This window comes from Armigeres subalbatus, chromosome 2 (assembly GCF_024139115.2).
Source record: "Armigeres subalbatus isolate Guangzhou_Male chromosome 2, GZ_Asu_2, whole genome shotgun sequence".
Taxonomy (NCBI): domain Eukaryota; kingdom Metazoa; phylum Arthropoda; class Insecta; order Diptera; family Culicidae; genus Armigeres; species Armigeres subalbatus.
In genome coordinates, this window is record NC_085140.1 from 106,828,051 (window position 1) to 106,849,954 (window position 21,904).

The 21,904-nt window shown below is 47.4% G+C and overlaps 1 protein-coding gene across 2 annotated transcripts in view; it reads left to right on the forward strand.

Moving 5' to 3' along the window:
* The window catches only part of LOC134210599 (neogenin), a 565,173-nt gene that overhangs the window by 538,592 nt on the left and 4,677 nt on the right, over positions 1-21,904 (forward strand). Inside the window, exons 3-6 of one of the 2 annotated variants that reach the window (XM_062686716.1) lie at positions 2,676-3,432; positions 3,610-3,725; positions 4,030-4,585; positions 21,076-21,857. In XM_062686716.1, coding sequence (XP_062542700.1) covers positions 2,676-3,432; positions 3,610-3,725; positions 4,030-4,585; positions 21,076-21,857 — 2,211 coding nt within the window. The remainder of the gene's footprint in view (positions 1-2,675; positions 3,433-3,609; positions 3,726-4,029; positions 4,586-21,075; positions 21,858-21,904) is intronic. The other variant, XM_062686717.1, reaches the window with a different exon arrangement.

Here is a 21,904-nt window from a genome sequence, read left to right on the forward strand (position 1 = left end):
GGAACTTCGGAGGAATTCGGAGGAACTTCCGGAGGAATTCGGAGGAACTTCCGGAGGAATTCCCGGAGGAACTTCGGAGGAATTCGGAGGAACTTCGGAGGAATTCCCGGAGGAACTTCCGGAGGAATTCGGAGGAACTTCCGGAGGAATTCGGAGGAACTTCCGGAGGAATTCGGAGGAACTTCCGGAGGAATTCCCGGAGGAACTTCGGAGGAATTCGGAGGAACTTCGGAGGAATTCCCGGAGGAACTTCGGAGGAATTCGGAGGAACTTCGGAGGAATTCGGAGGAACTTCCGGAGGAATTCGGAGGAACTTCCGGAGGAATTCCCGGAGGAACTTCGGAGGAATTCGGAGGAACTTCCGGAGGAATTCGGAGGAACTTCCGGAGGAATTCCGGAGGAACTTCCGGAGGAATTCCCGGAGGAACTTCCGGAGGAATTCGGAGGAACTTCCGGAGGAATTCGGAGGAACTTCGGAGGAATTTCGGAGGAACTTCGGAGGAATTCCCGGAGGAACTTCCGGAGGAATTCGGAGGAACTTCGGAGGAATTCGGAGGAACTTCCGGAGGAATTCGGAGGAACTTCCGGAGGAATTCCCGGAGGAACTTCCGGAGGAATTCGGAGGAACTTCGGAGGAATTTGGAGGAACTTCCGGAGGAACTTCCGGAGGAATTCCGGAGGAACTTCGGAGGAATTCGGAGGAACTTCCGGAGGAATTCCCGGAGGAACTTCGGAGGAATTCGGAGGAACTTCGGAGGAATTCGGAGGAATTCGGAGGAACTTCCGGAGGAATTCGGAGGAACTTCGGAGGAATTCGGAGGAACTTCCGGAGGAATTCCCGGAGGAACTTCGGAGGAATTCGGAGGAACTTCCGGAGGAATTCCCGGAGGAACTTCCGGAGGAATTCGGAGGAACTTCGGAGGAATTCCCGGAGGAACTTCCGGAGGAATTCCGGAGGAACTTCCGGAGGAATTCCCGGAGGAACTTCGGAGGAATTCGGAGGAACTTCCGGAGGAATTCCCGGAGGAACTTCGGAGGAATTCGGAGGAACTTCCGGAGGAATTCGGAGGAACTTCCGGAGGAATTCGGAGAAACTTCCGGAGAAACTTCCGGAGGCACTTCCGGAGGAACTTCCGGAGGAACTTCCGGAGGAACTTCCGGAGGAACTTCCGGAGGAATTCGGAGGAACTTCCGGAGGAATTCCCGGAGGAACTTCGGTGGAATTCTCGGAGGAACTTCCGGAGGAATTCCGGAGGAACTTCCGGAGGAATTCCCGGAGGAACTTCCGGAGGAATTCCCGGAGGAACTTCCGGAGGAACTTCCGGAGGAATTCCCGGAGGAACTTCCGGAGGAATTCTCGGAGGAACTTCCGGAGGAATTCCCGGAGGAACTTTCGGAGGAATTCCCTGAGGAACTTCCGGAGGATTTCCAGGAGGAACTTCCGGAGGAATTCTCGGAGGAACTTCCGGAGGAATTCTCGGAGGAACTTCCGAAGGAATTCCCGGAGGAACTTCCGAAGGAATTCCCAGAGGAACTTCCGAAGGAATTCCAGGAAGTTCCGGAGGAACATCCGGAGAAACTTCTAAAGGAACTTCCGGAGGAAAAAAGTACTTCCACATTCTATTCTGAGGATCACACAAAGGGTATGTACACGTTTTGAAACAAGTCGACAGTTTATTTTTTTCAACTTTATTTATGGGTTTCTTAAATTCTAGATAAAGTTAAACACAACAAGTCAATAGTCTTCTGGTAACGTGTGTATACTATACTTAAGGGCCGTACTCCAGAAATTTCTTGGATGATCCGGAACATATGAAAAGTATATAAATTTATGTTTCCATAACGGTTGAAATTATCTAAGTCGGTTGAAAATTGTTAGAATTATGAAAATGACATTTTAAGGGAACACGGGTGCCCTGTCGGTCACATGATAAAAAATAACAGATGCCCCTTCCCACGTGCCCCCTCACCGTTTCAACGTGATGTTCTCACAGATGCTACAATTCATCGAGTTCTAAGAAATCACCGAACCGAATGAAGAAAGCTTTTATGTACTGCACAGGCCACTCCGGCCTTAGTCTGAGCTAACAATAATAACAATACCCTATCCTAACACAATTGTGGAGATGCAGAGGCGATGTCGGTATCTAGTACGGAACGGAAGTCGGATTAACAATCCTTACCATCCTATATGACCGGAAGGATGTAGCCGGCGACGTTATTGACTGAATATATTAGCTCCCGAAACGTGTAATTTGAGAATGGATAGCTACTTACCTCCAGCCCTCAAGAACCTCAAGGTTGTCAGTAATTTTTTGCAAGTTCTAGTCAATCACGAAGTAGAGCAACTATACGAATTGTACGGTCACGATGTTCATAAAATATTCCATAATACATTTATACTGCAGTTGCTTTTTAAGCCGTTTTTTACCTAAGTTCAGTATTATTTATGCGGTTTATCAAGCACATTTTGGAATCTACGCGGTTTATATCCCTCGACTTTAGGTTATTCTCGAAAATATTGTTTGCACTACTGGGGAAAAAATGGCTTTATTCAATCCACTTTCTTTGTAATGCCCAACAAGAAATAAGTCTACAAACTCAATAAATAAGCGAAAAATCACAATAGAGGCTTCATATTTTCCCCTCTTCTACGCGATAAATATTCATTACAGATCGTCCCGAAATCAACCAGGACTCACACGAAATCTACCTGTACACGGGCCAAACGGCGTACTTCAAATGCATGTCCAGCCCTCTGCCCTTCAATCTAGAGGCACGCTACCACGTCGAGTGGCTCAAGGATGAGTCACCAGTCCGGATGGACTACACCCGGATGCTGCTGTTACCTTCGGGAGCGCTTGAAATCGACGAAGTCATCCCAGCTGATCGGGGGACCTACCAGTGCAACGTCTCGTCCGGGATATTCTCCAACTTGAGCAGTAAGTCCAACCTCAACATCAAGTCCACCGCCGGACAACCCCAGAGCTTCGAGCCGCCCTCGTTTGTGATAGTGCCTCAACCGCAGACGGTCAAAGAAGGCGACACGGTCATCCTGGACTGTGTAGCCAATGGGAATCCAAAGCCCACGATCAAGTGGCTACGCAACGGCGAGGAAATAGATATGAACGATTTGGACTCGAGGTTTCGAATTATAGGAACGGGATCGCTCCAGATCAACTCCATACAGGACCTGGATGCTGGAGACTATCAGTGTAGGGCGAGCAACTCGGAGGATTCGTTGGATGCCTCGGCAACTGTTCAAGTGCAAGTGCCACCGAAGTTTATCCTCAGTCCGGAGGACAAGGTTGCCTACGAGAAGGAGGAGTTGGAGCTGCAGTGTTCGATCCACGGCAAACCGACGCCCATCATCCAGTGGCTGAAGAATGGCGACTTGATTACGCCTAATGAGTATATGCAGATTGTTGGAGGGTGAGTATTTTGCTTCTGAAAAATCTGATAAATTATATCACAATTTAAGGGAATGAAAAATCGGCTTATTATTATCTTCTCGTGCAGCTGTTAACCTTGCCTCGGGTCAATAAATTTTGTCCAATTGACTGATTTTCATTTTTCTTTTCGTTTTCGGTTTTCTTTTCGCTGCCACAGCCATAACCTCAAAATATTCGGCCTGATTGGCTCCGACGCCGGAATGTTTCAATGCATTGGGACCAATCCGGCTGGGAGTGTGCAAGCTGCGGCCCGCCTCGAGATCATCGAACCAGGTAATTTATTGTGTTTTTTTTTGCATTGGCAACTACTCCTTCCCTATGAAGGGCAGTGAGCTGCAATTCCCCGCAACGATTGACTCGTTACAACTTAGTGCTTATTCTGTTATATATGAAATGACATTTTTCGTGAATTTCTTTTCTGATTTCGTTTCATTTCTCGTTCTCCGTTGGATGCGCGATTTATCGATATGTGTTGGTTACGTTCCATTGCAAAATTTTGTTTGATTATGATTTATTGGACCTCGTGGTTTTGCATGCGTACTTTGGTTCTTACGAATTTTCGACTTCACACGATAAGGACAAAAACGACACAAGAATAAGAAGTACTATCAAAATCAGGGGAAAATGAAATCCTACGAAAAACCCATCCATTCCGACCCGAAATTGTCCAAAGGAATCCTGGATAGCTTGCTGTCCCGCACTAAAGACAAAGCCAACATCAATCAGAACAAGTTCCAGTACGATGACTACACGGACGACGACTACCTCGAGCACGAGGAAGATCACGACGAAGACGATGACGACTCCGGCAAAATCTACGCCCTCCGACCGAACGAAGACCCGAACAAACTGTACCAATCGCTGACGGGGTCCGAAAATGGCGACACCGGAATAAGCCACTTTTCTAACTCCCAATATCCCATCAATGCTGTCACACGGAAATACTCCAAATCGCACCTGCTACCGCTAGACGGAAGCGGAAAGTTTGCGGCGCCTCTACCGGGACCACCACGAGATCTGCAGGCGCAGATTGTGAAACCGCGCTTCATCACGCTGAGCTGGCTGGAACCGGCCAAGAATCCGGACGAGGTCATATCGTATTCGGTTTACTACAAGATGCACACCAGTGAGAGGTAAGTTTTTTGAAAGCTTGGATTCTATTTAGAAACAGGTACAAAGCATATTTTTTCACATTTCAGATTTGTTTAAATATTAGTTTTTTATGTAAATATCACAGTAATTCTTTGATATTTTTTTGATTCAGGGTCTCAGGCTTTGTTTGGATTCTAGCTCTAGTCAGAATCTTTAAATTATCTTCATTCTACCTAATTTCTCTTTGACCAGAAGTTGAAGTTCTAGACTTCAACTTCTACAACAATTTCAACAAAAAATGCTCTTACGATATTTTGAAAGTTATTTTTTTAGATATGTGAACCAAGATTTTTCTATAGAATCAGGATACACTTAGGAATGTCATCATTACTATGAAATCTCATTATTCCTCATCTCACCATCCTCGGTTGGGCCCACATTCATTAAATTGAAATGTGATTGGTCCACCATCCTATCTCGCTACTGCCCTGCCCATCGTACCCTTCCAGCTTTAGCAACCTTCTGGATACTGGGATGGGTGAGATCGCAGTCCATCCTTCGCCGACACACATCTTTCTCTTGCACACCGCCAAAGATGTTCGTAAGCATGCGTTTCTCGAATACCCTCCCAAGTAACATTTTATGTTTTATAACGCTCTTTGAAGACTATAATTTACTCTACAAGAGTGTTTTGAAACAAATATAAAACCAAAATGTTACTAGGGCTGAGTGCTTGCAAGTACTTCTCGAACATGGTCCGAGAATCATCGGTCTTATGAGTGTGGATCTATACCATTTCGTCGAATGACATTTGATCGAAATGACAATTGAGTTGAATGAATAAAAAGTAATAAGCTTGAGTTTACTACATATTGAGTAGTAAACGTCACTTGTGGAACATGTTCGTATGAATAGAAGAGACTTTACTACACTACACATTTTGAACATACTACAAACAACTGATCTGCCGTAATCTGAAAAAGAGAATAGAAGTTTATTTGAAAACAAAATAAAATAAAACCGAGAGAACAATCATCAGTTAGCTGCCGATATGATGAAATCCCGCTTAACTTTTCAAAAGCACCTAAGTAACACTTTTTCATAAATTGATTTGAGTACTGCAATAAGTCGAATGGTCATTAGGTTAAATGCGAAGCAAAAGGAGGGAAATAAGAAGTGACAAGCAAGTTATTGATTTTTCTTCTTCCTTCGATATAATTTTTTCCTCTTTTTTACTTTTCTTCTTTTTCATCTTTCCTCCTTGCTCCTTCATGTTTTTTCATTTCTTCATCTCTTTTCTTCTTTCTTCCTTTTAAATGTATAATTTTTCCTCCAACCTTCTTTTTTAGATTTAACTTAGTTCTTATTCCTTCCCTTTTCTACTTTTTTCCTTCTACCTTTTTCTTTACTCTTTCTTAATTCTCTCTTTTTTCAATTTTTTTTCCTTTATGCTTCTGCCTTCTTATTTCTTTCTTCAGCTTTCTCCCTTTTTCCTTCATTGTTCTTATTGGCATTACATCCCCACACTGGGACAGAGCCGCCTCGCAGCTTAGTGTTCATTCAGCACTTCCGCAGTTATTAACTGCGAGGTTTCTAAGCCTAGTTACCATTTTTGCATTTGTATATCATGAGGCTAACACGATAATACTTTTATACCCAGGGAAGTCGAGACAATTTCCAATCCGAAAATTGCCTAGACCGGCACCGGGAATCGAACCCAGCCACCCTCAGCATGGTCTTGCTTTGTAGCCGCGCGTCTTACCGCACGGCTAAGGAGGGCCCCTGATTATTTTTCGTCATTGTTCTTCTTTTATTTCTATTTCCTTCTTCCTGCTTACCTCTCCCATCTTTTTTCTTCCATCCTCTTTTTTAATCTTCCTTCTTTTTTCTTCCTACTTTCGTTTTGTTCTTTGCTCATCCTTCTTTTTTCCCTGCTTTCTTCTTTCTCCGTTCTTCTTCTTCCATTTCTATTTCCTTTTTCCATCTTCCATCTTCTTTCTTCCTTCTTCCATATTCCATCATGCTTTTTCCTTCATTCTTTACCCTTCTGCCTTCTTCCATCGCCCTTCTTCCTCATTTTTCCTTCTGTTTTCTTTCCTTCTTTTTCCCTTTCCCCTTTTTCCTCATTTTTTCTTCCTCCTTTTTTTCATTCTTTTATTTTCCTTCTTTCATTATCATTGTGCCTTCTTCCTTCTTCTTTTTTGCTTCTTTATTTTTCCTTCTTTCATCTACCTACTTTCTTCTTCCTTTTTTTTCTTCCTTAGTTTTTCTTCCTTCTTCTTTCTGCCCTCTTCCTTCTCTCGGGTTCCTCTTTCTTCCTTTTTCCTTTTTGCTTCTTCATTCATCCTTTATCCTCTTTCATTCTTCCTTCTTCACTTTTCCTTTTTCCTTCTTCATCCTTCTTTCTCTTCCTTCTTCCTTTATCCTTGTTCCTTCCTTTTCTTTCTTCTTTCTACCTTTTTCTTTTTTCCTTCTTCCGTCTTCTTTCTTCCTTCTTTCTCTTCCTTCTTCCTTCCTTTTCTTTCTTCTTTCTACCTTTTCTTTTTTCCTTCTTTCTTTTTCTTTCTTCCTTCTCCCTTTTAACTTCCCCTCCCGAGTAGCACACATGTTAAAAATAAGCTAAAGTAACTGAATCTGGTCATAAACAAGTTGCTGCAACCAGAATTGATTGAATTGTGCTGCTAGGGCTTCTTCCTTATTCTTTCTTCTTTCTCCCTTTCCCTTCTTCCTTCTTCATTTTTCCTTATTCCTTCTTTCTGCTTACTTCCTTCTACAATCTTCCTTTTTATCTTCCTTGTTCCTTCTTCCTTTTCCTTCTTTCATCTTCTTTTTTATTCTTTTCTTCTTTCTTCACTAATCTTCTAGTTTTTCACAACTTCCTTCTTATTTCTTCCCTCTTTCTTACTTTTCTCTTTCATATACCTCCCACTTTTCACTTTTCACTATTCATTTCACACTCATTTCTAACTTAATTTACTAGGGGGAAATACGGCTTTGGCAGGTTTTGTTCTATTATTGGCAGGGGTTTTTTTATGACTGACTTGACTGGCTCAAATTTGGCCTAAACATTCTTTGCATATCAAAGAATAATGTGGCAAAATTTCATAAAATTCGGTCGACAAAAACCCCCCTGCCAATAATAGAACAAAACCTGCCAAAGTCGTCTTTCCCCCTACTTGTAATTCTCACATCCCACTCTTGACTTTCCACTATTCTCTGCTCACTTTTCACATCTTACTTCTCACTCCACAATTCTCAATTCTCGTTTCTCACTTCACACTCCTCTCCCCTAACTATTCGCTACTCACTTCTCACTTCTCATATCTCACTTCTCACATTCCACTTCAAACTTCTCAATTTTCACTATATCTTACTTCTCACATCTTCCTTCTTACATGTTATTTGGCCTATTGACCATTCGGCCTAATGACCATTCCGCCTAACAACCGCTGGGCCTGAAGACCATTCGACCTGATGGCCTTCGGCATAATGACCCAGCATCTTTCACGACTAACATTATTATCAGCCGTTGTGTGTGTGTGTGTGTGTGTGTGTGTGTGTGTGTGTGTGTGTGTGTGTGTGTGTGTGTGTGTGTGTGTGTGTGTGTGTGTGTGTGTGTGTGTGTGTGTGTGTGTGTGTGTGTGTGTGTGTGTGCGCGTGTGTGTGTTTTTTTTCTTCCTAAACAATGGAGGGGGAATCTGCTCAACAGACATCCTGGGTTGACCAGGAAGTGCGGGGTTAGGGGCCATCTCCAATAGGGAGGCAGGACTGCATCCCCGACCCACTAAATCATTTCCATTGCCGTCAAGCCCATCGTCCCTTCGGTAAAACCAGAAAGTAATGCTTCAAAGGGGGCCAGTGCACAGCGCACCCTCGAGGTTAGCTGCGTGTCCTTGCAGCATCGAACATCGTGACTCGCTTTTTAGAAGAACACCATGGTATCGTGCCAGCGCATTGCCGGCTTTCCAGGTGGCCTTACCACGCCCTATGTCCTCGGAAGGTGGGCAGGGTCGACTTCGCGCCTGCTTCCCTCTGCATGACTGGTATCAAGAATGATGATGCCGCGTGCACCCCAAATTGACCTTTCTGCGATAGGGCCTATTCGCCAGCACACAGAGGGACTTGCCGACACGGTGCCTACGCCTGCCCCAGCCTTGACGAGGACCCCTTTCCGTCCTCGGGCTCGGAACCCGCCCGGTTGACCGACGCCGCGAAAGCGACGATACCATGTTTTTTTCACGCGGCCACTTGTTCGATAAAAGGATCGAGTTCGACCACAGGGCACCGGTATGACCCATGAAGCCGACTCCGAATCCTTGGACCACCCTTTTATTTGCGCCTGAACTAGCCATTCCTCGAGACAACTTTCACGCGACACCTTCTGTGTAGCTCCGAGACGATTTGGACGATAGCCGATAAAACGGCGTTCCAGCTAACTTCATCTTTACACATCCTCCGAACTAGGTTGTCCGGGGTAGTGTCCAGATCACATGTGGCAAGTATGTGGTCACGCATTGTGCGAAAACGCGGGCACACGAACAACACGTGTTCCGCCGTTTCCTCTAAACCAACGCACACCGGACACTCGGGCGAGGCCGAGTGTCCGAACCGGTGTAGGTACTGTCTGAAGCAACCATGGCCTGTAAGGACCTGGGTCAGGTGGAAAGTGATTTCCCCATGGCGCCTCTTGACCCACGTACCTATCTCCGGTATCAACCTATGTGTCCATCTACCCTTAGTGGAACTGTCCCACGTACGCTGCCATTTGACCATTGAGGCCAACCTGACAGTCCTGCGGATGCCTCTCGTGCCGCGCATTTCAAAGCACTCTATGTCTTCACCGATAACGATGTCAATAGGCATCATACCGGTGATGACGCAGAGTGCATCGTGCGACACGGTACGGTACGCGCTCGCAACTCTTAGGCACATGAGCCTATACGTACTTTCTAACTTCGTTCTGTAGCAATTAATACGCAGGGCCGTGACCCAAGCTGGCCCCCATACCTCAGTATGGACAGAGCGACACGTGCCAGAAGCTTGCGCTTACTGGCATAAACCGCAGAGCTATTGGACATCATCCGGGACAATGCCACTATTGCTGTGAAGGCACGCTTGCAGTCGTAATTGACGTGGCTACCAAAGGTGAGCTTATCGTCGATTATTACCCCAAGAGTTTGATTGAGCGTTCAGAGGTGATCGTGCAGTTGCCTGCCCTTATCACCGCTTGCTGCTCCGACTTTCGGTTGTTAACAACAACCACCTCAGTCTTGTGGTGAGCCAGTTCTAACTTCCTGGAACTCATCCACTCCTCCACAATTGCGATCGAGTGGGCTGCAGTCAACTCCACCTCTTCGATCGATTCGCCGTAGACCTCCAGCGTAATATCGTCAGCGAAGCCAACGATTACCACGCCCACCGGGAACTTCAACCTCAAGACACCGTCGTACATGACGTTCCATAACACCGGACCCAGTATGGAACCTTGCGGAACCCCTGAGGTTATAATGATATGGAAATGCTAATATCATCTTCCAAACTTGGACGTACATGATCATGATAGCATTAGAGGCGAAAGTATAGAATTGATAGTTCCGTTAGGATACGGCAGGCATGAAGAATGTTTTTATAGAAGTCGATTTGAAAGCGAGCGGAGGGCAATATTTGTGATGGCACATATCGCACGACCTTCCTTCTGCCAAGCTCCCGTATGAAGGGGGAGGAAGAATATCAGTGTGGAAGCTGATATATCTCCACTGGCAAAAGGAAGGTGGTTTGACTTGCTCATATGCCATCGCGTGCGGAAGGATTTGCTATCGACGAGTACTGTCTCCAAATTTCTAATATGACATCAGCATTTAGTCGAATAGGATTTTTATTGCACAGTTCTGTTTTCTCATTGCGTCCGTCTCGTCGCAACCAACTTGGCTGCCTCGGAGAGAACAAAGCAGAAAAAGGCACTGCTGCTGTACCGTCGACCAATAACAGCTGAATTGATGGATGCCCCCACCAAGGGTAGTACACTAAATTAATGATTTCGTGTGTGTTACTTCTACGTGAAGTTAAACGATTTACAATGATATGGAAATGCTAATATCATCTTCCAAACTTTTAGTGTACTACCCTTGGTGGGGGCATCCATCAATTCAGCTGTTATTGGTCGACGGTACAGCAGCAGTGCCTTTCTCTGCTTTGTTCTCTCCGAGGCAGCTGTTGGTTGCGACGAGACGGACGCAATGAGAAAACAGAACTGTGCAATAAAAATCCTATTCGACTAAATGCTGATGTCATATTAGAAATTTGGAGACAGTACTCGTCGATAGCAAATCCTTCCGCTCGCGATGGCATATGAGCAAGTCAAACCACCTTCCTTTTGCCAGTGGAGATATATCAGCTTCCACACTGATATTCTTCCTCCCCTTCATACGGGAGCTTATAGAAGGAAGGTCGTGCGATATGTGCCATCACAAATATTGCCCTCCGCTCGCTTTCAAATCGACTTCTATAAAAACATTCTTCATGCCTGCCGTATCCTAACGGAACTACTTTCGCCTCTAATGCTATCATGATCATGTACGTCCAAGTTTGAAGATGATATTAGCATTTCCATATCATTGTAAATCGTTTAACTTCACGTAGAAGTAACACACACGAAATCATTAATTTAGTGCCCTGAGGTTATGTCAACACACTTCCGACCCACCTCCGTGTCGTATACCAGTACTCGATTCTGGAAGTAGCTTCCGAGAATCTTGTACAGGTACTCGGGAATTCCAAGACGCAGGAGCGCATCTGCAATAGCTGCCCAACTGGGACTATTGAAAGCATTCCTCACGTCGAGAGTCACTACTGCACAATAGCGAACTCCCCTCTTACGCTGGATAGCTATCTCCGCGAATTCGGTAACCGACAAGATAGCGTCTACGGTCGACTTACCCTTTCGGAAGCCAAACTGGTTACTCGGTAGACCATCCGCACCCTCCGTGCGTATCAACAACCTGTTGAGGATGATCTTCTCGAGCACCTTCTCCGCCATATCAAGCAGGCATATTGGTCTACATGCCGACGGATCCCCCGGTGGTTTTCCGCCTTTGGCAATAGGACCAAGCTCTGCCTTTTCCATGCTTCAGGAAGACTCCCTCGTCCAGGCATCTCTGCATGACAGATCTGAACATCTCGGGAGCATCGGCAATGGCCGCTTTAATGGCCAGGTTCGGAATACCATCCGGTCCTGGTGCCTTACCTACACTAAGGGACTGTGTAATGCCCGCAAGTTCCGCCACAGTTACTATTCCCTCGTCGGTCACCCTGGCCCCTGGCAGCTCCAAAAAGGGAGGCCAGGGACTTGGGTCATGACGTGGGAAGGTGGGATGATCCTCTCCAGCATCTCTGGAGACCGTTCTGTAGGGGCGATCGTTCCACGTGTCTTGGCCATCATGACCCTACAGGCGTCACCCCATGGATTCGCGTTGGCACTTTGACACAGGCCCTCGAAGCAGGCTTTTTTGCTTGATCTAATCTCAGTCTTCAGAGCGGCTCTAGCAGCCACGAACGCCACCCGTCGTTCAACACGCTCCTCTTCTGTGCGTGCTCGCTGCATCCGCCTCCCTGCCCGTAGGCAGGCGCGGCGCAGGTTCGCAATTGCTTGAGTCCACCAGTAAGCCGGTGGTCTCCCATTCCTAGGGTGGACTTTCCTAGGCATGGTGGCATCGCATGCACGCGAGAGTACTGTTACCAGCTGCTCGCCACTCAGACCGAGAGTATTGTGCTCGCGGCGGAGCGCTTCCTTAAACACCTCGTCGTCGAAGTATGATGTCTTCCACATACGAGGACTAGGCCTCGCCCCTTCTTCCGTCCGCTGAATGCTGGTCGTATAGTCGATACTGTAGCGAACCGCCAGGTGGTCGCTGTGAGTGTAGCCATCATCTACCCTCCAGTTCGAACTACTCGTTTGGCCAGGGCTCCAGAACGTAACGTCGATAATCGACTCGGCGCCGTTCCAGCTGTAGGTACTTTTGGTACCGACATTAGCCAAGTCCACATCCAACATGGCCAGTGATTCCAGCAGGATCTGCCCCGTTGATTCGTGGATCGGCTTCCCATTCCACGGCCCAAGCGTTGAAGTCCCCGCTATCACCACCGGACTGCGCCCCATCAAGTTAGCCGTCAAACAATCTAGCATACGACCGAACTGCTCGATCGACCAACGAGGAGGCGCATAGCAGCTGCAGAAGAAGACCCCGTTGATTTTGGCAATGACGAACCCCTCGTGTGTCGAAGACACCAACTCTTGAACTGGGTATTTCCCGTTGTCCATATCGCTGCCATTTGAGACCCATCGGTGACCCAATTACCGTTCCTGGCGGGTACCCGGTAAGGATCTGCTATGATGGCGATATCCGTCCCCATTCAGCAACTGTCTGACACAGCAGTTGCTGGGCTGCATCACAGTGGTTCAGGTTTAGCTGCGTTACCTGCACTGTGATTTTGCAACACGCTTAAACGCCGGGCACTTCGAACCCCCATGGGGTGCTTGCTGTTCGCAGCTTTGCTGGAACAGATCAAACAGTTGGGAGGTTCGTGCAGCATTGTGCCTTATGTCCCTCAATCCGCAGCGTCGACAGAGCTTGCTTCTGTCAGGGCCTTTGCAGTCCCATTGCTTGTGCCCCGGTTCCAGGCACTTGAAGCAAACTTCGGGTTGCTCGTATATGCCCACAGGGCATACCGACCACCCCACCTTGACGCTCCCTAACTTGACTACCTTGGAGACGTCAGCTGCAGGTAGCCGAACCAATGCTACCTGTGTCCCTGCTGGAACATTCCGTAGCCGAACGGCTGCGGGGACGCCTCCACTTCGCACTGTCGCCGCAGTGCCGTGACGAGCTCTTCGACTTCGGTGATCTCGTCCAGGTCTTTAACCCTTAGATTCACCTCCGTCGTGAGTGCCCTCACCTTGACCGTCTCGCCTAGGACTTCCTCCGCCAACTTCTTGTAGGCGGCGCCCTTTGCGAGACGCCCCGCTTTAGCTCGAGGATCATCTCGCCCGTCCGGGTACGTCTTATTCGACGTACGTCGGCGCCGAGTTCACCGAGCTTGACGTCACTCCTCATCGCCTTCAAGACGTCCGAGTACTTAGCCTCGTCCGTTTTGATGACTAGGGCATCGCCCCTGGAGCGATTGGCGCCTACCCTAGACTTTCTGCTACCCTCATTCGCCTGGGCCTTCATTTCGGCCCTTGACGTCTTCGGTTTCCTCTTATTCTTGACTAGGGTCCAGGAGGCGTCATCTCCCTCTATTTCCCTGGTCTGGGGCGGCTCAGTCTGGGGCGGTGGTCTCAGCCTGCCGTAACCCCTTACCACCGTCTTTCCTGGGTGGACGGACCTTTCCAGGTCCTTCCTCCCCCGGTTTTGGAGGTACCTGGCCGGGGTTCGGCTTCCCAGCCCCACTACCCTTGTTCGGGGTAGTAACCCTCCGCGTTTTGGGGCGGCCCCAGGAGCTCATCCCCTGGAGACTGTCTCCCCGTTTTTGTGTCTGCTCCGTTGGAGCAGCCACCCCGACGATGCCCGCGAATACTTGAGCCTCGGTCTGGGTAGACTTTGGCACCACCGTCTTCGCTGGCACGTCCTCGGTCGATTCGACCTTGCCCAAATCCGCGAATTCTTGGGCCTCAGTATGGGTAGACCTTGACTCCATGGATTTCACGGGTTCGCACTTGGCCGTCCCGACCGCCTTTTCCAGCTTGGCGTCCAACATCGACTTTCGAAGTTTCTGCAAGCTCCTCTTGAGGTCCTTACTGATATTATGCTTCGATGACGCAAAGTCGATGATGGCGTCCAGCTGTTCCGTCGCCACCTCGAAGGCCGAAAGCCCATCGCGTTTGCGGTTCATCGCCTCTACAAGCCATGGGCCGTCAATAACCTCTACCGGCGTTTTTTAGCCGAGATGAAGGTTAAGTGACCCACGCTGGCGCTGCCCACTGAGCTGCCGACTATTGCCTCTAGTCTCCTAGGCAGAGACCTGAACAACCCACGTCTTGCGAAGGTGTTGTCGCCTACACTACTACCACTAATTGAAGAATTGACTTGGTTTTCCATTTTGATCCCACGAGTTGCTCGGGAAAAGAGGTCCACCACGCCAGAGCCCAGCATGACGCGGTAAGGGACAATTACTGTGGAGGGTGCCCAGGTACCCCACAGGCTCCGTTAAAGGCCTAGCTTATTATTTCACCCCCTGGCCATGCATCCCTCGGCACGGGTCGCTTGACGCCTTGGGATTAGGGGTTAGGGACAATGGTCCCGGTCTGACTCGCAGTGGCCATGGGGAGGGGTCGTCAAGCCCTTGGACAAAGTCCCTGCTGCCCCGGTGTGTGTGTGTGTGTGTGTGTGTGTGTGTGTGTGTGTGTGTGTGTGTGTGTGTGTGTGTGTGTGTGTGTGTGTATGTGTGTGTCTGTGCGCACCCACCCAAAAAAAAAATTCACTCATTTTTCAGGCACTTATCCTTAACCGATTCATAACAAGTTGCATTCGACGCAGGGTACTCTACCATTGTTTCCTATTGAAAATTGGTCAGATCGGACTATGGGTTCGGAAGTTATGGCCAAAATACCAATTTTTTATAGAAAATTTTTGCAAAAAATTGTCACTCATTTTTTAGGTACTTATCCTTAACCGATTTACTCGCAACATTCGACGTATTCGACGCAGAATACTCTGCCATAGGTTCCTATTGAAAATTGGCCAGATCGGACTATGGGCTCAAGAGTAATGGCCAAAATATTATAATGCACGAGAAAGGCACCATCACCGCTAGGTGGATTAATCAGGGTTTTTTCAGCAAGACCAAATGCTGGTCTTTTTCAGCACCATTTATTTTTTAGATATTACAGTTCTTATGCTGGAAGATCAGCAAATTGAAATTCATTTTGCTGTAAACCAGCAATGCTGTTTTTTTAGAATTTGGCAGAACGTTTGCTAAATATTCAACTAAACTAAATGCATATTACTGTTAACAAGCAAAACTACATTTCTAAAAAAGACCGGACAGCTCTTTTGCTAAAATTTCAGTAGTTTGATTCAGTTTACTGATAAATGGGCTGGAAAATTATGGCCAAAATACTATTTTCATAGAAAAATGTCACTCATTTTTCAGGCATTTGTTTCCTATTGAAATTGGCCAAATCGGACTATTGGCTCGAAAGTAATAGCCTAGATACATCACCGCTAGGTGGATTAATCAGGGTTTGTTGAATATCTTGGCTGCGCATATGAACAGCAAATGTTTCAAAATGAACAAATTGATATGCGGAAAAAAAATCCACGTGCCTTACATCCTCAACCTCACAGCATACAAAAAACAAGACAGGCTCATCACGTATGTAAACATTCAGTTTGAATGTAAACATGTGACGTCACTGCTATCTTCGCGCAAGCTGGACCGAGACGATGCTCTACGGTCGCAGCATGCTTACTTTTGTACTCCAACATGTGGCGATAAAACATGCGTCACATTCGAAGTGTCATTCTTCTAACGAGCCTACCTTGTTTTCTGTATACCGTGCTCAACCTCTTATTCTTATTCTTATATGCGTGATAGGCCCTTATTTTGAAGTTTCGCTTGAGCGTTGCTTCCAAGGTTTTGATGATCCGGCCATCCTCGCCTGCTACAATCAGGTCATTAACGTAAACGAGAACGTAACACCACCTTCCTCTAAACTGCTTTCGATACAAGCAAGAATCCGCATCACACTATTGGAAACCAGCTAGTTTGAGGACCTCTTGAAGACGATGATTCCACGAGCGGGCAGCCTGCTTCAAACCATAAAGGCTTTTCTTCATTTTGCACTCCATACCAGCAACTGCAAATCCAGGGTGTCTCATAAAAATCTCCTGCTCAATGTTGCCATGGAGAAAGGCCGTCTTCACATCGTACTGCTTGACCATCATTTTCGTTTCGCCGCAACAGACATCAGGGTTCCGGAACGTTGCGAACACCTCGTCGTAGTTGGTTCCAAACCTTAAGCTACCAAACGCGCCTTGTACCGGATTACTTCGCCGTTCTGGTCCCGTTTCATCTTGAAACCCCATTTATAGGCAACAGCCTTCCTTTGGAAAGGTCAACCAGGTCCCAAAAGTCGTTGGAATTGATTGAGTATATCTCCTCCAACATCGCCTTTTCCGCTGATTGCTTTTGGAACTGTACTTTCTTTGAAAATCATCGGCTCCTCCTGAACCAGCCACGCACGCACACCTGTCCGGTGGCTTACCTCGATTGATCCTTTCAGACCTTCGGATTGGCAGGTCATCTGGTTGATCTTTATTCGGTAGCTCTTCATTCACTGGATCCTCCCATTCATCGTCGTCATCGGGTTGGACTTCGGTTCGATGGATTTATTATGCACTTCAATGTTCGCTGGAGAAATGCTTGAAGAAAGCACCAACTCTCCTATTTTAGCTTCGTCTCATGGTTGGCAAGCAAGCCCAAGTCCTGGTGTTAGGTGGGACGCTAAACAGCCCTGACACGACGGCCCTCCGACGAGACAGGAGGTTTGCGCAGGCCCAATAAGCCGCCTTTAAAAACAACTATTACGAACGACATAGAAGATAATACGACTCGATACAATCGGCATCACATCACATGAACATCATGAACGTACGCACTTACCGCAGTGCGAATATTGAATCCGACCACTACCTCGTTGCAGTATGTCTGCGCTCAAAACTCTCGACGGTGATCAACACGCGTCGGAGTCGTCCGCCGCGGCTAAACATTGGGCGGCTACAAGACGGTAGACTAGCCCAAGACTACGCGCAGCAGCTGGAAGTGACACTCCCAACGGAAGAGCAGCTAGGCGCAGCATCTCTTGAAGATGGCTGGAGAGATATTCGATCCGCCATTGGAAGCACCGCAACCGCTGCACTAGGCACGGTGGCTCCGGATCAGAGAAACGACTGGTATGACGGCGAATGTGAGCAGTTAGTTGAGGAGAAGAATGCAGCATGGGCGAGATTGCTGCAACACCGCACGAGGGCGAACGAGGCACGATACAAACGGGCGCGGAACAGACAAAACTCGATTTTCCGGAGGAAAAAGCGCCAGCAGGAAGATCGAGACCGTGAAGAGACGGAGGAACTGTACCGCGCTAATAACGCACGAAAGTTCTATGAGAAGTTGAACCGTTCACGTAAGGGCCACGTGTCACAGCCCGATATGTGTAAGGACATAAACGGGAACCTTCTTACGAACGAGCGTGAGGTGATCCAAAGGTGGCGGCAGCACTACGAAGAGCACCTGAATGGCGATATGGCAGACAACGGTGGCGGTATGGTAATGAACCTAGGAGCACGCACGCAGGACATGCGACTTCCGGCTCCGAATCTCCAGGAAATCCAGGAGGAGATCGGCCGGCTGAAAAACAACAAAGCCCCTGGAGTTGACCAACTACCAGGAGAGCTGTTTAAACACGGTGGTGAAGCACTGGCTAGAGCGCTGCACTGGGTGATTACCAAGGTTTGGGAGGATGAGGTTCTGCCGCAGGAGTGGATGGAAGGTGTCGTGTTTCCCATCTACAAAAAGGGCGATAAGCTGGATTGTAGCAACTACCGCGCAATCACATTGCTGAACGCCGCCTAAAAGGTACTCTCCCAAATTTTATGCCGCCGACTAACACCAATTGCAAGAGAGTTCGTGGGGCAGTACCAGGCGGGTTTTTTGGGTGAACGCTCTACCACAGACCAGGTGTTCACCATACGTCAGGTATTGCAGAAATGCCGCGAATACAACGTGCCCACACATCATCTTTTTATCGACTTCAAAGCCGCATATGATACAATCGATCGGGACCAGCTATGGCAGTTAATGCACGAAAACGGATTTCCGGATAAACTGATACGGTTGATCATGGCGACGATGGATCGGGTAATGTGCGTAGTTCGAGTTTCAGGGGCATTCTCGAGTCCCTTCGAAACGCGTAGAGGGTTACGGCAAGGTAATGGTCTTTCGTGTCTGCTATTCAACATCGCTTTGGAGGAAGTAATACGAAGGGCAGGGATTGACACGAGTGGTACGATTTTCACGAAGTCCGTCCAGTTATTTGGTTTCGCCGACGACATTGATATCATGGCACGTAACTTTGAGAGGATGGAGGAAGCCTACATCAGACTGAAAAGCGAAGCTAAACGGATTGGACTAGTCATCAACACGTCGAAGACGAAGTACATGATAGGAAGAGGCTCAAGAGAGGTCAATGTAAACCACCCACCACGAGTTTCTATCGGTGGTGACGAACTCGAGGTGGTTGAAGAATTCGTGTACTTGGGCTCACTGGTGACCGCCGATAACGATACAGGCAGAGAAATTCGGAGGCGCATAGTGGCTGGCAATCGTACGTACTTTGACAAGACGCTCCGATCGAATAGAGTTCGCCGCCGTACCAAACTGACTATCTACAAAACGCTTATAAGACCGGTAGTTCTCTACGGACACGAGACCTGGACGATGCTCGTGGAGGACCAACGCGCACTGGGAGTTTTTGAAAGGAAAGTGTTGCGTACCATCTATGGTGGGGTGCAGATGGTGGACGGTACGTGGAGGAGACGAATGAACCACGAGTTGCATCAGCTGTTGGGAGAACCATCCATCGTTCACACCGCGAAAATTGGAAGACTGCGGTGGGCCGGGCACGTAGCCAGAATATCGGACAGTAATCCGGTGAAAATGGTTCTCGACAACGATCCGACGGGCACAAGAAGGCGAGGTACACAGCGGGCAAGGCGGATCGATCAGGTGGAGGACGATTTGCGGACGCTCCGCAGACTCCGCGTGGTTGGCGACGTGTAGCCATGGACCGAGCCGAATGGAGAAGACTCTTATATACCGCATAGGCCACTTCGGCCTTAGTCTGAATAAATAATAATAAATAATTATGGAAATTCTGCATTAATTGTGAAACTTTTATATTTATTTATTGATCATAGCCTGATTTCTTTATTGGCAATATCCTATTTTTTAATGGAAAATTTCTAATTCTATTTTATTTTGCTGCCAACTTTTGCTCAATTTTCAACGAATCATATATTTTCTTAAATTTTTATTAAAATGCTATGGCATGAATTCCCGGAGACGGAGATTCAGGGTCTGTCTCATTTGGAGAATTAAACTGAAATTAAACTTAGAAGTGACATTTCAATAATTATCAAATAACCCTGCTCGCAGAGCAAGATTACTTTTGACAGATTTCGAATCATTTTGCATGGATGTCTTATTGGAATTGCTGGGTAGCACCAGCCATTCTTATGACTGGTTTATTTGCTAATTTTCGAACTGTCACTTTTAAGTTTAATTGTAATTGTAATTATAATTGTTTATTTCTTTTTAACGATAACCAGTTATTATATACATACTTTTTATCGGGTCAAGAAAGCAACTGTCTTAAAATATAATTACATTTAGATAGAGAGACAGAGCCTCAGAAGTAATAATCTTGTGAGTTTCATGAATTGGATGTTGCCCTCATTGGTTTTAGCACTGCTTCCCAGGTGGACCCTGTTAAACCTGGCCCTCCGCATAAAACCTTCTAGTGCATTGATGAGCAACAGGCACGAAATTCAATCACCTAGTCTTAGTCCCCGGCGCGATTCGAACAAACTGGAGTGTTCGTCCGAAATATTCACACAATTTTGCACATCAACCTCCATTGCTTTGTTCAGTTTCAGTCTGGTAAGCTTCCCATGACGTTCGAAAATTTTCCATAGCTTTACGTGATCTATGCTATCGTCTGCCGCATTGAAATCGATAAACAGCGTTGGGGGTGGGACAAGGTATCTCCAGGTATACCGATTATAATCAATAAGTCGTGAGCCGTTTCCGATCGTCTGCCGGTGGGCGCCGAATTTTCCAATAGTCGGTCTAAACTCCTTCTCCAACCTTACCGTTCAAATCTTCTGTGATGATTTTTACGACGCGACTTGGGTGTTCTTATTATCATCAGTGTTTCCGGAGTGAGGGATATGGCCGTTGTTTATGCTGAAGTTGAGGAACCGGCCTTTGATCCTAGAGCATGGTGCACAGTTTTGCTAAGAGTCCCTCGGTGACACTCGGACGATGATCAGTCGCCTTTAACATGGGGAACAGGCGCTCGATCAGATTTGCACCCCGGAGGGGAGCAAACAACCCTGCTTTGTCGGCATACGGCCATAGTTCCCACCGTGATTGGTTACCCGATCTTCCCTATGATTGCTCGTATCCCGGCTCCACGAGGAGGTAGGGATAGCAGCTGCTGGTAAGAGGCTAAGGACCGCGAGATGAGGTTTATTTTATTACTTCAAGTACCAATGTTACGCATTACCCAGCATTTGCCGTGTCAATGTGCAGTGCACAATGATACCATATACCGATTTTAGTTAACTCCTAATAGAGCATTATCTTAATCCCCAAAGTCATACTTTTCATTCGGTGTCCAGAAAATATTACTCAATTTTAGTACTATAGGCTGTTTATTAAACCACTCCTTTAATACTCATATCTTCACTTACAGGGAACGAAAAATCACCACCAAGTCCCGCGATGAACAGGAAGTCAACATCCAATCGCTAATGCCCGGAAAGACCTACCAGTTTCGAGTGATCGGCAACAGCAACCACGGTTCCGGAGAATCCTCCCAACTGCTGGAAGTACGCACCCATTCCGAGGAAAACATTGCCGGACCTCCGCAAAACATTCGCGGTGAGGCCTTGTCCGACAAAGAAATCCATCTGCAGTGGGATCCGCCACTCACATCCACCGCTGAGATTTCAAAATATCGCGTATACTACGCTGAAAACGACAACGGCGACGAGATGTACTCGGACACCATGTCCACCGATATCACGCTCAGTGAATTGCGGCCGTACACCGAGTACACCCTCTACGTGGTGCCCTGGAATCAGATGGGCATGGGAGACCCGTCGCACGAAATCGTTGTCAAGACACATTCCACCGTCCCATCGGAGGCCCCGTCCAATGTCACTCTGGAGGCGTCCAGCTCAACGTCGATCACCATCCGGTGGCAACCGCCACCCGTGGAAGATCGGAACGGTCAGATAACCGGCTACAAAATTCGCTACCGTAAGAATAAGAAACCGCTCCAGGTGGAAACGACGCCGGCCAACATCCGGCACTGGGAGCTCAAAGGACTGGAGCGGTTGTCTGCGTATCAGGTCAAGATCGCAGCAATGACTGTGAACGGCTCAGGGCCATTCAGCGAATGGCATCACATTGAGACGTATGAGAACGATTTGGACGAGTCGCAGGTTCCCGGACAGCCTGGCTGGATAAAGAGTAAGTTATATAGGTCCGAATGGAAGTTTGAATAACTGACGAAATTT